Source organism: Solanum dulcamara, chromosome 2, assembly GCF_947179165.1.
Source record: "Solanum dulcamara chromosome 2, daSolDulc1.2, whole genome shotgun sequence".
In the NCBI taxonomy this organism is placed as follows: domain Eukaryota; kingdom Viridiplantae; phylum Streptophyta; class Magnoliopsida; order Solanales; family Solanaceae; genus Solanum; species Solanum dulcamara.
The window spans coordinates 82,934,582-82,949,199 of record NC_077238.1 but is presented as its reverse complement, the minus strand read 5'-3'; the positions used below and the strand labels follow the sequence as shown (position 1 = coordinate 82,949,199).

At 36.0% G+C, this 14,618-nt stretch overlaps 1 protein-coding gene across 1 annotated transcript; it reads right to left on the bottom strand.

Moving 5' to 3' along the window:
- Positions 1–7,258: 7,258 nt before the first annotated feature.
- On the bottom strand, positions 7,259–11,817 carry LOC129881168 (uncharacterized). The gene is made up of 4 exons (XM_055955549.1): positions 11,653–11,817; positions 8,619–9,141; positions 8,311–8,542; positions 7,259–8,200 (listed from the first exon to the last, which is right to left on the bottom strand). Exons 2-4 carry the CDS (start codon positions 9,087–9,089, stop codon positions 7,728–7,730), a joined length of 1,176 nt encoding a protein of 391 aa, XP_055811524.1. The 5' UTR covers positions 9,090–9,141; positions 11,653–11,817; the 3' UTR covers positions 7,259–7,727.
- Positions 11,818–14,618: the final 2,801 nt, after the last annotated feature.

The window sequence follows — 14,618 nt, the reverse complement described above, 5'->3', positions numbered from 1 at the left end:
CAATGTCGTTACAGACGCTACTATAGAAAAATCCAAGAAAATTCAACCTGGAGTCCCAACACCTAAAAATTCTATGGGCTGACACTCACAAAAAACTGGCAAAATCTCCTAATTCCTACTATGTCACCAATAGAATGCTCCTAAACCCTTCTAAAGCGCCGCCGGAGCTACTAGAGTCGTTCTCTAGGTCGTTACGGTCGCTAAAATGGAAGAATGTAAGAAATTCTACCCGAACCTCCGGCACCTAAAAAATCAGTGGGCTAACACACGCGAAAAACTCGCTAAATATCCTAATTCCTATTGCATCGCCAATAAAATACTCTTAAACCCCTCTAAAGCGTCTTCGGAGCTACTGTAGTCATTCCCCGGGTTATTATGAAAGCTTTTATAGAATAATCCAAGAAAATTCGATCCGGACCCCCGGCGCCTAAAATATACATGGGCTAACACACAGAAAAAACTGACAAAATCGACTAATTTCTATTGCGTCGCCAATAAAATACTCCAAAACCCCTCTAAAGCGCCGCGGAGGCTACTGGAGTCGATCCCAAGATCATTACGGACGCTAGTATGGAAGAATACAACAAAGTTCGACCCGAACCTCCGGCATCTAAAAAATCCATGGGCTAACACACACGAAAAACTGGCAAAATTGCCTAATTACTATTGCATCGCCAATAAAATGCTCCTAAGCCCCTCTAAAGCGTCGCCGTGGCTACTGGAGTCATTCCCTAGGTCGTTACATACGATACTATGCAACAATATAAGAAAATTCAACCCGGACCCGCGGCACCTAAAAAATTCGTGGGCTAACACACACGAAAAACTGGCAAAATCATCTAATTCCTATTGTGTCGCCAATAAAATACTCCTAAAACCCTCTAAAGCACCGTCGGGGCTACTGAAGTCGTTCCTTAGGTCGTTACGGATGCTTCTATAAAATAATCCAAGAAAATTTGACCCGAACCCCCGGCGCCTAAAAAATACATGGGTTAAAACACACAAAAAACTTGAACAATCAACTAATTTCTATTGCATCACTAATAAAGTACTCCAAAACCCCTCTAACGCGCCGCCGAGTCTACTTGAGTCGATCCCAAGGTCGTTACAGATGCTACTATAGAAGAATCCAAAAAAATTCGAACCGGAGTCCCGACACCTAAAAATTCAGTGGGCTAATACTCACAAAAAACTGGCAAAATTTCCTAATTTCTATTGTGTCACAAATAGAATGCTCCTAAACCCTTATAAAGCACCGTCAGGGATACTAGAGTCGTTTCCTAGGTCGTTACGGACGCTACTATGGAAGAATCAAAGAAAATTCAATCCGAACCTCCGGCACCTAAAAAATCTGTGGGCTCACACACATGAAAAACTGTCAAAATTTTGTAATTCCTATTGCATCGCCAATAAAATACTCCAAAACCCCTCTAAAGCGTCGTCGGAGCTACTGAAGTCGTTCCCTAGGTCGTTACGGACGTTAGTGTGGAAGAATCCAATAAAATTTGACCCGGACCCCCGGCACCTAAAAAATACATAGGCTAACACACACGAAAAACTACTAAAATCGACTAATGTCTATTGCGTCGCCAATAAAATGCTTCAAAACCCCTCTAAAGAGCCGCTGAGTCTACTGGAGTTGATCCCAAGGTCGTTACGGATGCTACTATAGAAGAATCCAAGAAATTTTGACCCGGAGTATTGATACCTAAAAATTTGATGGGCTAACACTCACGAAAAACTGGCAAAATCTCCTAATTCCTATTGTGTCACCAATAAAATGCTCCTAAAACCCTCTAAAGAGCCATCGGGGCTATTGGATTTGTTCTTTAGGTCGTTACGGACGCTAGTATGGAAGAATCCAAGAAAATTCGACTTGGACCCCCGGCACCTAAAAAATCTGTGGGCTAACACACACGAAAAACTGGCAAAATTTGCCTAATTCCTGTTGCGTCGCTATTAAAATGCTCTTAAACCCCTGTAATGCACCTCAGGGGCTACTGAAGTCGTTCCCTAAGTCGTCACGGACGCTAGTATTGAAGAATCCAAGAAAATTCGACCCAGACCCCAGCACCTAAAAAATCCGTGATTTAATACACACGAAAAAATCGCAAAATTGCCTAATTCCTATTTAGTCACCAATAAAATGCTACTAAACCGCTCTAAAGCATCGCCGTGACTATTGGAGTTATTTCCCAGATCGTTACATACGATATTATGAAAGAATACAAGAAAATTCGACCCGGTACCGCGGCACCTAAAAAATTTATGGGCTAACACACACAAAAAACTTGCAAAATCACCTATTTCCTATTGCGTCGCCAATAAAATACTCCTAAATCCCTCTAAAGCGCCGCCGGAGCTACTGGAATCGTTTCCCAAGTCATTACAGATGTTTTCATAGAATAATCCAAGAAAATTCGACCCGACTCCCGATGCCTAATAAATACATGGGCTAACACACATGAAAAACTGGCAAAATCGACTAATTTCTATTGCGTCACCAATAAAATGCTCCAAAACCCCTCTAAAGCGCTGTCAGGGCTACTAAAGTCATTCCCCGGGTCGTTACGGACTCTACTATGGAAGAATCTAAGAAAACTTAACCCGACCATCGGTACCTAAAAAATCCATGGGCGTTACATAGGAAAGACTGGCAAATTCGCCCAATTCCTATTGCGTCGCTAATAAAATGCTCCTAAACCCCTTTAAAGCGCCGTCGTGGCTATTGGAGTCTTTTCCTAGGCCGTTAGAAATGCTATTATGGAAGAATCCAAGAAAATTTAACCCGAACCCCCAGCACCTAAAAAATATGTTGCTAACACATACAAAAAACTGGCAAAATCGCAAAATTATTATTGCGTCGCCAATAAAATGCTCTTAAACCCTTCTAAAGTGCCGCAGGGGCGACTGAAGTTGTTCACTAGGTCGTTATGGACGCTACTATCGAAGAATCCAAGAAAATTCGATCTGGACCCCCGGCACCTAAAAATCTGTCGGCTAACACATGAAAAACTAGAAAAATTACTTAATTCCTGTTTCGTCGCCAATAAAATGCTCCTAAACCCCTATAATGCTCCTCTGGGGCTACTGCAGTCATTTCCTATGTCGTTACGGACTCTACTGTTGAAGAATCCAAGAAAATTTGACTCAAAACCCTGCACCAATAAAATCTGTGGGCTAACACACACTAAAAACTCGCAAAATCGCTTAATTCCTATTTCGTCACCAATAAAATGCTCCTAAACCCCTCTAAAGCGCCGTCGTGGCTACTGGAGTCGTTCCCCAGGTCGTTACGGACGCTACTATGTAAGAATCCAAGAAACTTCAACCCGAACCCCCGGCACCTAAAAAATCTATGGGCAAACACACACGAAAAACTGGCAAAATCGCCTAATTCCTATTGCATCACCAATAAAATGCTCCTAAACCCCTCTAAAGCGCTACTGGGGCTACTGGAGTCGTTCCCTAGATCGTTACAGACGCTACTATAAAAACATCCAAAAAAATTCGACCCGAACCTCCGGCACCTAAAAAATCTGTGGGTTAACACACACGAAAAACTGGCAAATTTGCCTAATTCCTATTGCGTTGCCAATAAAATACTCCTAAACCCCTCAAAAGCACCGTCGGGGCTAGTAAAGTCATTACTCAGGTCGTTATGGACGCTACTATGGAAGAATTCAAGAAAATTCAATCCGGACCCTCAGCAAATAAAAAATCTGTGAGCTAACACACAAGAAAAACTCGCAAAATTGCCTAATTCCTATTGCGTCGCCAATAAAATGCTCCTAAACCCCTCTAAGGCGCCGCTGGGGCTACTGGAGTCATTCCCTAGATCATTACGGACTCTACTATCGAATAATCCAACAAAATTCGACCCGAACCTCTGGCACCTAAAACATCTGTGGGCTAACACACAGGAAAAACTGGAAAAATTGCCTACTTTCTATTGCATCGCCAATAAAATACTCCTAAACTCCTCTAAAGCACCGCCGGGTCTATTGGAGTTGTTCCCCAGGTCGTTACGGATGCTTCTATAGAATAATCCAAGAAAATTCGACCCGAACCCCCGGCGCCTAAAAAATACATAGGCTAACACACACAAAAAATGGTAAAATTTACTAATTTCTATTGCGTCGCTAATAAAATATTCCAAAACCCCTCTAAAGTGACGCTGAGTCTATTGGAGTCGATCCCAAGGTCGTTACGGATGATACTATAGAAGAATCCAAGAAAATTTGACCCGGAGTCCCGACACCTAAAAATTTTGTAGGCTAACACTCACGAAAAACTGACAAAATCTCTTAATTCCTATTGTGTCACCAATAGAATGCTTCTAAACCCTTCTAAAGTGTTGTCGGGGCTACTGGAGTCGTTCTCTACGTCGTTACGGACGCTACTATGGAAGAATCTAAGAAATTTCGACCTGGACCCCCGACACCTAAAAAATCTATGGGCTAACACACACGAAAAACTGGCAAAATTGCCTAATTCCTGTTGCGTCACCATTAAAATGCTTCTAAACCCCTTTAATGCGTCTCTGGGGATACTGGAGTCGTTTCCTAAGTCGTTACGAATGCTAGTATTGAAGAATCCAAGAAAATTCGACCCGGAACCCAGCACCTAAAAAATCCGTGATTTAACACATGAAAAACTGGCAAAATCGCTTAATTCTAGTTGCGTCGCCAATAAAATGATCCTAAACCCCTCTAATACGCCTCCGGGGCTACTGGAGTCGTTCCCCAGGTCGTTACGGACGCTTCTATAGAATAATCCAAGAAAATTCGACCCGGAACCCTGGCGCCTAAAAATACATGGGCTAACACACACGAAAAGCTAGCAAAATTGACTAATTCTTATTCCGTCGCCATTAAAATGCTCCAAAACCCTTCTAAAGTGCCGTCGGGGCTACTGGAGTAGCGTCCAGAAAGACTAGGAACGACTCTAGTAACGTCGGTGCAGCTTCTACGACATTTAGGTGCATTTTAGGGTCGACGCAACAGAAATTAAGCAATTTGGTCAGTTTTTCGTGTGTGTTAGCCAAAGATTTTTTAGGTGATGGACGTTTGGGTTGAGTTTTCTCTGATTCTACTTTAGTAGTGTCCGTAACGACATGCTCTAGTAGAACCGGTGTGGCTTCCACGGTGTTAAGGAGCATTTTAGGGGCGATGCAACAAGAATTAGGCGATTTGGTTAGTTCTTCCAGTGTGTTTTCCCACGGATTTTTTAAACAATTTGTAATTCAAATTAAAATTGTATGGATATTTTCTTTCCAGAAAACAAACTATATTTGTTGTTTTATTTACTATTGATTCTTATACTTTTCTTCCCAAACTTCACTTGTGCGTTTATGTTTACCTTGGGTGTGTTACGTTGTTGTTGTAATGAAAACAAGTTGTGTTTTTATGTTGTTCAGGACTAGAAGTGTTTTTGCAATTGCTGGCATTGGAAGGAATCTTTTGGATATATTATTATTAATACAATAGGTCATCGTATAAACATAGACAAGAAGAAAAAGAAGAGGAGGAGGAGGAGGATTATTTGAGTCAGCTACCAGATAATGTTTTGTTTTCCATTCTTGGAAATTTGAGAGTACGTGATGCTGCTAGGACAACCATTTTATCTACAAGGTAAAAATATTTGTTTTTCTCTGTGAACCCGACTGGTGGTCCACGGACTACATTAAAATTCAATTGCCTTAATATGTTCGGGTTTGACAGACACAGTGATTATCCTTACCATCAACAAAAGAACAAATTCAAAAAACTATTAAACTGGTCTTTAGAACTCTATTCCGGTGATAGAGTGGCTCACATTGAGATGAACTGTTGCTTTGCCAAAGAGTTTATTAGTGAATTCAATCATTGGTTGCAAGCTATATCTAGATTAGGTGTTGAAAGACTATGCCTTTCCTTTGAGTGCCATCCTCTTTTACCCATCCCTGACCGTTCCAGCAAGTTCATTACATTTTCTCTTGACATTCTGTATGAGGCATCTTCATTGAAACATTTGTTTTTGTCCTTCTGCATTTTTTTATCAAGTCCCAAAGTCTATTTTAATTCCCTCATGACCCTTTATTTGCATGGTGTTGTGTTAGAAAGCGGACATTTGCAGGGTATTCTATCCTCTTGTTCCAACCTTAAGGAGTTACGTATTGTGAGTTCTAAACTTTCCTATAAGCTACAACTCAATGGTACAGTAACAATGGTTGTCAAGTTGGATTGTTTCGGGGCGGAAAAGATTGATCTTCATGTTGCATATCTTCATACGATTGAGTGTAAGATGAAAAACAATGTAAGATTTTGTTTCTCATTTGTTCCCATGTTGGAAAATATAGTGGTTTGGCTTTAGGAATCCCCTTCAAATTCATACATATTTGGTGATTGTGCAAGAGATTTACATGGGCTTTAGGAATCCCCTTCAAAGTCCTAATTCTTCGATATTTTTAAGTGAAAGCTGCTGCGATCCATCTTTGTAATTCAAATTAGAATACTATAATTTAACATTTGGATGGTCTTTTGAAAAAAAAAACAATTTATTTATTGTTTTATTTACTTTGTATTGATTCTTATACTTTTCTTGCAATCCTTCTCAAACTTCACTATAATGAAAAAAAAATGTGTTTTTACTACAATAGTGCTTTTGTCATTGCTGGCATTGAAAGGAATTGTCTTTTGGACATGTTATTTCTACAATAAGCAGGAGGGAAGAAAGACCAACAATAGTAGTAGTGAAGCTTCATTGTATAAACATACCCAAAAAGAAGAAGAGATATGTGCAAAATCCGATTTTTTTTTGGAAAAATTACGCGAATAAGCAAATATATACTAATTAATTACTTAACATAGTTATAGTTTAGCTAATTTACAATTCCTAATTATTAAAAGTTTATACATAGTTCAAATAAAGAAAAATATAAATATCAAATTTAAAGTCTTCAATATAGTTAAAACAATTAGTTTGATCCAATTTAGTAGTTTCAGAAAGGCAAACATCGCTATCTATTTTATGAGTTGATGTTTCAGAAACTGGAATTCAGAATCATTTTAATTTTTCGTGTGTATTAATCTCTCAATTTTTTGAAATATGTGACACTAACTCTATTTGAGCTTAAATTTCGTGGGGGCATTGGTGATGACCACTGCAAAAAGGGGCAGACACATTAGAGGCCATGATTCAAACCACAAGCACCACCAATAAAAAACATTTTTTTTCAAAGTAAAACTTTTTGCTATCATCCAGGTTGACAATGATATATATAAGATACTATTATCAATAGATAACAACTGAATGAGAAGAAAACATCTCAAAATTTGGGCACAAAAAAAGGAAAAGAAGATGATTCTCAGGTTGAAGCATGAATGTTATCTTGCTAATATTACAACTTACTATGACAAAGCAGAAACTGAATGCTTCTCACTATGGCAAACACCAAATCTACCTTTCCTCTTAGACATTATATCCAGGAAAGTAGTCAGGTCAAAACCTCTAATCAACATCTATCAACATCTAGCATCTTATATATAAGGTTCTAAAACAGATCGCTCCCGGTACCTGTGCTGGTGAAAAGCAGCAAGTACCCAGTGGAATTAGTCTAAGTGTGCGGCCCCGTACACCACCAACATCAAAAACGGAAAGTCGATTGTGAATATGGGGTATAATTTTTCTCCACTCATCCCATGAACACATGAAGCTATTCACATCTTCTCTCCAAGAAACATGAATCACCACTCATCCCATTTATTGATAAAGTCATTCCACATTGCTGCTGTAATGGAATCTCTCAAGGCAGAGGCACTCTGTTCTTGTACCTGAAAAGCCAAGTGTGGATCAGGATTGTCATCTAAATCAGGCAACTCTTCTACATATCTTCCTTCAATGTCTTTAAACAACCAGTCACTCTTTTCCTCACGCCGGATGTGATTGTGAATAACACATGCAGCTATAACTATGTCCCTCTGTGTATGAAAAGCATATTGAGGAGCAAGTTTGAGGATTGGAAATCTTGTTTTCAGCACATCAAAAGATTTCTGAATGGCATTTCTAAGTGATGCATGCCGGTGGTTAAATAACTCGTTTGCATTTCGAGGTAATAGATTAGCACCCCGATATTCAGGAAGATGATACCGAATTCCTGGAAATGGAGCAATAAATCCATCCATATTAACATAACCTGTATCAACAAGATAATATTTCCCTGCAACAGGCAATTTGTTGATAAATATCAATGAGTTGTTTCAGTATGTGTAGAAAAGAAAATGAACAAAAGTAAAGACAGAACTATTCTGTTTAATAATTATGAACAACCTTCAGGAATTGGAGGGAAGTTCTGATCAGGATCATCTAGAACTGCTCTCAGTACCCGTGAATCTGTAGCTGAGCCTTCCCAGCCAGGGTAGACAAATATAAATTGGAGATCCAATGTGCATGCTGCCAATACATTTTGGGTCAAAATACCCTTCCTATTACGAAAACGAGATTGATCCTTGGCTGGCACATGAGCAGGGATACGCATGCCATCGATTACACCAATGCAATCCTGTAATAAAAAGGTCAGGTCAATAAGTCCAATCTACAATGGAATGAAACAAGAAAGAAGGGGATCAGAGGCTAACCTCAAAATACGGGTAGAATCTATTACTTTCAAGGATCTGGAGAGGAGTGCTGACTGGAGGAAGTTGAAGGAACTCACGGGATAACGACTTAAGTGCCCTCAATACATTATTAAAATGCCTGCTTATTGTTTCACCAGAGTGCTGATAACGCTCTTGTATTACCCTGTTGCGTTCATTGTGGCCAACAATGTTTAAAAAGATTGCCAGTTGCTCCTCTATCATAACACCAGCTGTGTCACGTAGCATGCCTCTTTCTCGAAGGATATTACATAGCTTGTGAAAAACATGTTTATCCATCCTTAACATTTCCCGACACACATTATTGTCGGCACTGAGCAGTTCGCTCAAGAACCCAGATCCTTTAGGAGTTGAACCACGAGAAGGCTGCCTAGTTATACAATTATAATAGTGGTAACCAGCAGCAGCAGCAACTAACTCCAGTTCATCCAATTCTATGTCGACATCATCCATGCTTTGGTGGATATATCTCCAAATGGATTTTAAAAAGTATTAAGAGAATGTCCTATAAAATGTCAATTTGGTCAATTGATCATGAATAATCATCAATTCAATATTTTAAGCTGTCATGTACCTTACACAACCAATATGAAGTTAAGAACACTATATCGAAAAACCAAATGTGTGTGAAACAACCATCAATAATGAATTAAGACTATATATACAATGCACAATAACAACTATGCCTTAATCCCGAACAAGTTGGGGTCGGCTACATGAATCCTCACTGACCATGTTTCTTTGTTTAATCTTAACTCATGTCATCATCATAATTCATACCAAACAAAAATAAATGTGAAAAATATATTGTTTACATATAGATCGATTAAGTCAAAATGCTCCTGGAAAAGAAATAGGTTCAAAATGAACGTAATAATGAGACTAAACCTATTCCCAACTAAAAGATATCACCTATATGAATCTTTATCTTCCATTGTGCCCTATGTTTAGCTAAGTCAGCACTGATTCTAAGAAATTGTAGGTCTTTCCAGGCAATTTCTTTCCATGTGATTTTAGATCTACCCCATCCCCTTTTAGCACTTTTACTCATCATAGTTCTGCACCTATGGACTAGTGCATATGAAGGCCGATGCAGGACGTGACCAAGCCACGTCAAGTGGCCAGCTCTCATTTTATTCACAATGTATGCTTACCTGCACCTTTTGGCGAATGTGGTCTTTTTTAATCTTATCTAATATACAGTCAAAATCCAAGAAAATCTTCTACATAAAAGCCATGAACTTATAGAAAAGCATCCATGCCCTTAAATTTCACTAGTAGGTTGCATTTGAGGAAGTGTTGGACTTGGCGCTGCAACCATATCAAATATTCTTAGGAGAGATTAGAGTTCCTCTAGTATTTGGATTCTCAATTATATCTAATGGAAAAAACAGACACCTTGATCAACGCCTTTCATCTCATCGAATACTTATACATATTTGCTCACAGCAACTCATTCCTCATAATGGCAGCTTACACATTATTAATTTCTAGTTAGAGGGCATTATTCTAATAGAACAGGATGTCAAGAAGCTTGACACACCTAAACGGGTTTCAACTTGAATTACCATTTATAGGCTTTTGCCTTCACATACATTCATGACAAAATTTTGTGAGGTGCGAAAAAACGAGTTCTTTGAAGGAGGATGTTCAACGAGGTTAGACAAAAAGACAATAATTTCAAGAAAGAAACAACAAAGTCAAGGTTCTCAAGAAAGAAACAAAAATAAACAAGGTTCTCGAGAACGAAACAGTTGGACTTCTTGGAGACTGAAGAGAAGACATAGAGACTGGGATGTTGCTCCTCTAGCATAGAAGAGCCTTTTGGGTATAGAGAGAGAGAGACTTTGTACCAATGAAGAGTGGCCTCTTAACCCTTACTTCTTTTTGATGTGCCCATGAAATTCCTGTTACCATAGAACATTGAGTTCTATCTGTAGAAAACTATATTTGTTTACTCCTACTTTTTAGGCATACTCCTTGTATATGGGCGTTATTTGCCCTTTTAGTTAATAAAATTTGATTACTTCATCAAAACAATATAGCTTCAGTCTGTTCCAGCATTTGACAGAAAAAAAGAAGCACCAAGAGGTACTTGCTTTCATTGCAAAACCACCTTTGAAATGACGGTGAGCTCTTTGTGGATCCCTAACATTTCTTTTTATGAACTCAAATATAGCACACAGGGAGAGCTTAACCGAGGCCTAAAGCTAACTGAATCCTTTTACCAGAGAGAATGTGATATACCATCTAAATTAGAGCCTTGTTAAGCAAAAACACAGAGTAGGGAGTATCAAGATTATATCTTTAATGGAAAAATTAGCACATACTACAGAGAAACAACAGAGCATTTCTAAAAGATATTAGCATTTAGGTATACATTTCTATGATTTTAGTTATTCTTCCCTTTGACATAGCTAAATCAAGATTCAAATGACGGCAAAGATAGAACCCACCCCACAAAGCTCTAAAGAACGGTAAAAGGCTTCCTCCAACTAAGAAGTCACACGGAAAACAATATTTGACATGGTCTCATGCATCAGATAGTATGTACAAAAAGACGACATTCAAAGATAACTAAACACACTATCAACAAACAATGTTGATAGTTAATTTTTTTGGAAAAGAGGCAGTCTCCCTCATTTTTGTATTAAGGTTGTTTCATCTCGAAAAAAATCCCAATTTGCATTCACATTTCATTTCCCTAAAAACAGATAAATGCACTAAGCATAAACAAAAGAACCAAATCTACAACAAAAATGGTACATTAAAGAAACCATGATTTATTTCAACAAGTATCACCAAACCCCAAAAATCCATATACAATTCAATGAACATAAATAAGACTACATTTTTCAGAAACCCACTAACAAAGAAACAAGAATCACCCACCCCACGCCCACCCATACCCACCCATGGACAAATGTAGCTTCCAACACCCCTATTGCCTAAAACGAGGCAAGAAAATAGCAAAAACAAAAAAAAGACTAATAACCCGAAAAGGGTCTTCAACTACCTGAGAAGAAGATCGTATTGGAGAATCCAAGTGTGTAAAAGTTGAAGTAAAAGAAGCAACTTTTAGATGAAAAAGTTTTTTTGGGTTCTTTTGAGGCCAATTGAAGGGTTTAAGAATGTTTTGTGAGAAAAGCCCAAAGACGTTTTTTTTTAATCATTATTTAAGTATTTTCAAAGTTTACTTAAAAAATATTTAAATATAAAAATTAATAATATTACTTAATTAAAAATCTATAATAGCGGGAGTGTGAACAGGTATCGAAATGTAACTTTCGTGGCAGGAGAATGGTGGTGGAACGAAGAAGTTGAAGGAAAAGTGAAAGCAAAGAAGAATGCATATACAAAGTTGGCCAGGTGCTTAGACCAGAAAGAAAAGCGGACCCTTAAGAAAGTCCACAAAGACAGAAGCTATGTTAGTGGTTACGATTGTTAAGACGACAATTTTTTAAAACTTGTATGTCGAGTTAGGAGACAAAGATGGAAATTGTACTCTATCGCGTATTTGAATTCATTCAAAATTAGAATTCGTGATTTACCATAATTTAGAGTGTGGTATTTGAAAATTTTTTATTGTAGTTATTAGTTTACCAAAAATAGGACGGAATAAGATTCCTATATGTGTTAGGACTCTTAATATTGTTCACTTTTTGCCAAAAAAAGGGACAAAAATAGTGGTAGGACTCCTATTGCTGTTTACTTTGCCAAAATAGCCAATAAATAAAATATGTACAAAAAACAAATTTAAATTTTTAGTTTTTTTTTTCATTGACATTTGATTATCTTTCTATAATTTTAACTTCTTCGGAAATATTAATAATAAAATTTGAGAAATATGTGCTTTGCACGTATAACTTAGTGATTATTATAGAAGTTTTATTTAAAATAATAATCTTTTAATAATATAATGCATAATTTAAAAAACATTTAAAGTTGAATACATGAGCCAAACAAATAAATGTTACATTAGTTTAATATATAATTATTATTTGGAGTTGAATAATTAATGGGTAGACATTTGAAGCCAAAAAAAAACTCCTAATTATTTAAAAATTAGTAATTGACAATTTTATTAGTGGATACCCTAGATCATTTTTTTTTGGACAGTTTTTGAAAAAAAATTGCCTATTTTTTAAACCTTTTTTTTGGAGACATTTTTTGACTTTCTTTTGCCTATTTTTGTGGAATAACATTTTAAAAAACTTTCAGTTTTTAATATAATATAGATTTTCCTCTTATCGTATATTTAGAATTCCTTACTTTTAAATATTATAAATATAATTAAATTACAATTTTAAAAAAAGAGTGATAAAAAATACTACTTACATAATCTTGGATTCTTTTCAAATTGAAGTGCCGTGTAATAAATACCAATTAATAAAGATATGAAAGGTTACAATTTCAATATTTTAAACTTTAGATTTTTCTAGCATTATTTTTCTTAAATTTTAAAATATATTTTGTTCAAACAATATATTATTTTAGAATTTCTTAATTATTAATTCTCGTAATACCTCCTGACTTACCAAATATTTGAGGGCTCTTTCCATGAGGCATGCCAAACCATTATACTATATTTGTTTTATCTTCTTTGCTAATCCTTTGATTTGATTCTTTTAGTGGAAGCTGCTGCTCTTTAATTTTTATGCATGCTGAGTTTACCAGGTAATTAACTTATTATTTCCACAAATTTTAAGCAAGATCGATTTGTAATTTAAATTAGAATACTATAATTTAACATACATTTGGATTCTCTTTTTGAGATTTCAAATTGCTATTGTTATTTTATTTGCTTTGAATTGTCTTTTTGATTTTTGTACGGTGTAAGTAAGCTTCTTTCCGACCAGAATGACCTGGCAATTATCTTCCTTGTAAACTTCACTCGTGCGTTTACATTTATATTGTAATTCCCTAAGGTTTCAATTTTAAAAAAAATTGAAGGGTTTTTTGAGGTCAATTGAAGGGTTTAAGGTGTTTTTTTAATCATTATTAAATTATTTAAATATAAAAATTAAAAAGTTAAAATGTCAAAAAATAGAGTACTTTTATAAACAAAAAGTTAGAATCTGACCAAGTCAATTTTTCTCTATAAATAAAAAAAAATCCTTTTTTGTAATTAACTCTTAATAAGAAGTTTTCTCTCTTCCTACTTTATTCTTCTTATCATTTTATATAGTTTCATAACACCGTTATCAATACGAGATTCTGCCATCTTGAGTAAGTATTTTAGAGAGATTTGTCTATGAGCTTACGTATGCATCTTCAATAAATTGAAAAATAAATAAGTCGTTACAATCTTGGGGAGATTGAGAGGAACTTTTCTTTTCTCTGTTAGTATTTATAAATTAAAATATATGCACAATATTATATATATATTATATTACATATAAATTAGATGCAGTGCTTTACAATTGTATGGTATCAACATTCATACATAAATATTATGTGTTTTCGTAATTGATGATAATTAATAGTCCTATATTGCTACACATTAGTTGACAAACTGGAATATAGTGTAGTATATTAAAAACTTATATTACTACTATAATTTATAAGGAGGAGTTTATTGCACTTTGACCAAAAAATTTAAAAGTTAAAATGTCAAAAAATAGAGTACTTATTTATTGTTTTAACCCAAAAAAAAGAAACCATAACTATATTTTGGCCAAATCTTCATCAATTATAATAGAGTAGTAATTTATTTTTGGTGGAGTTGGGTTGTATTAGGGTACTAAAACGCCTATTTATAAAATTATACTAACTGCTTATTGGTGGATACAGATTAAAGCATTCACTTTTGATTCAGCAGCTGCTCAATTTTTACCATGGGGCCTTTACCAGGTAATTAATTTTAAACAATTTGTAATTCAAATTAGAATTGTATGGATATTTTCTTTCCAGAAAACAAACTATATTTGTTGTTTTATTTGCTATTGATTCTTATACTTTTCTTTCCAAACTTCACTTGTG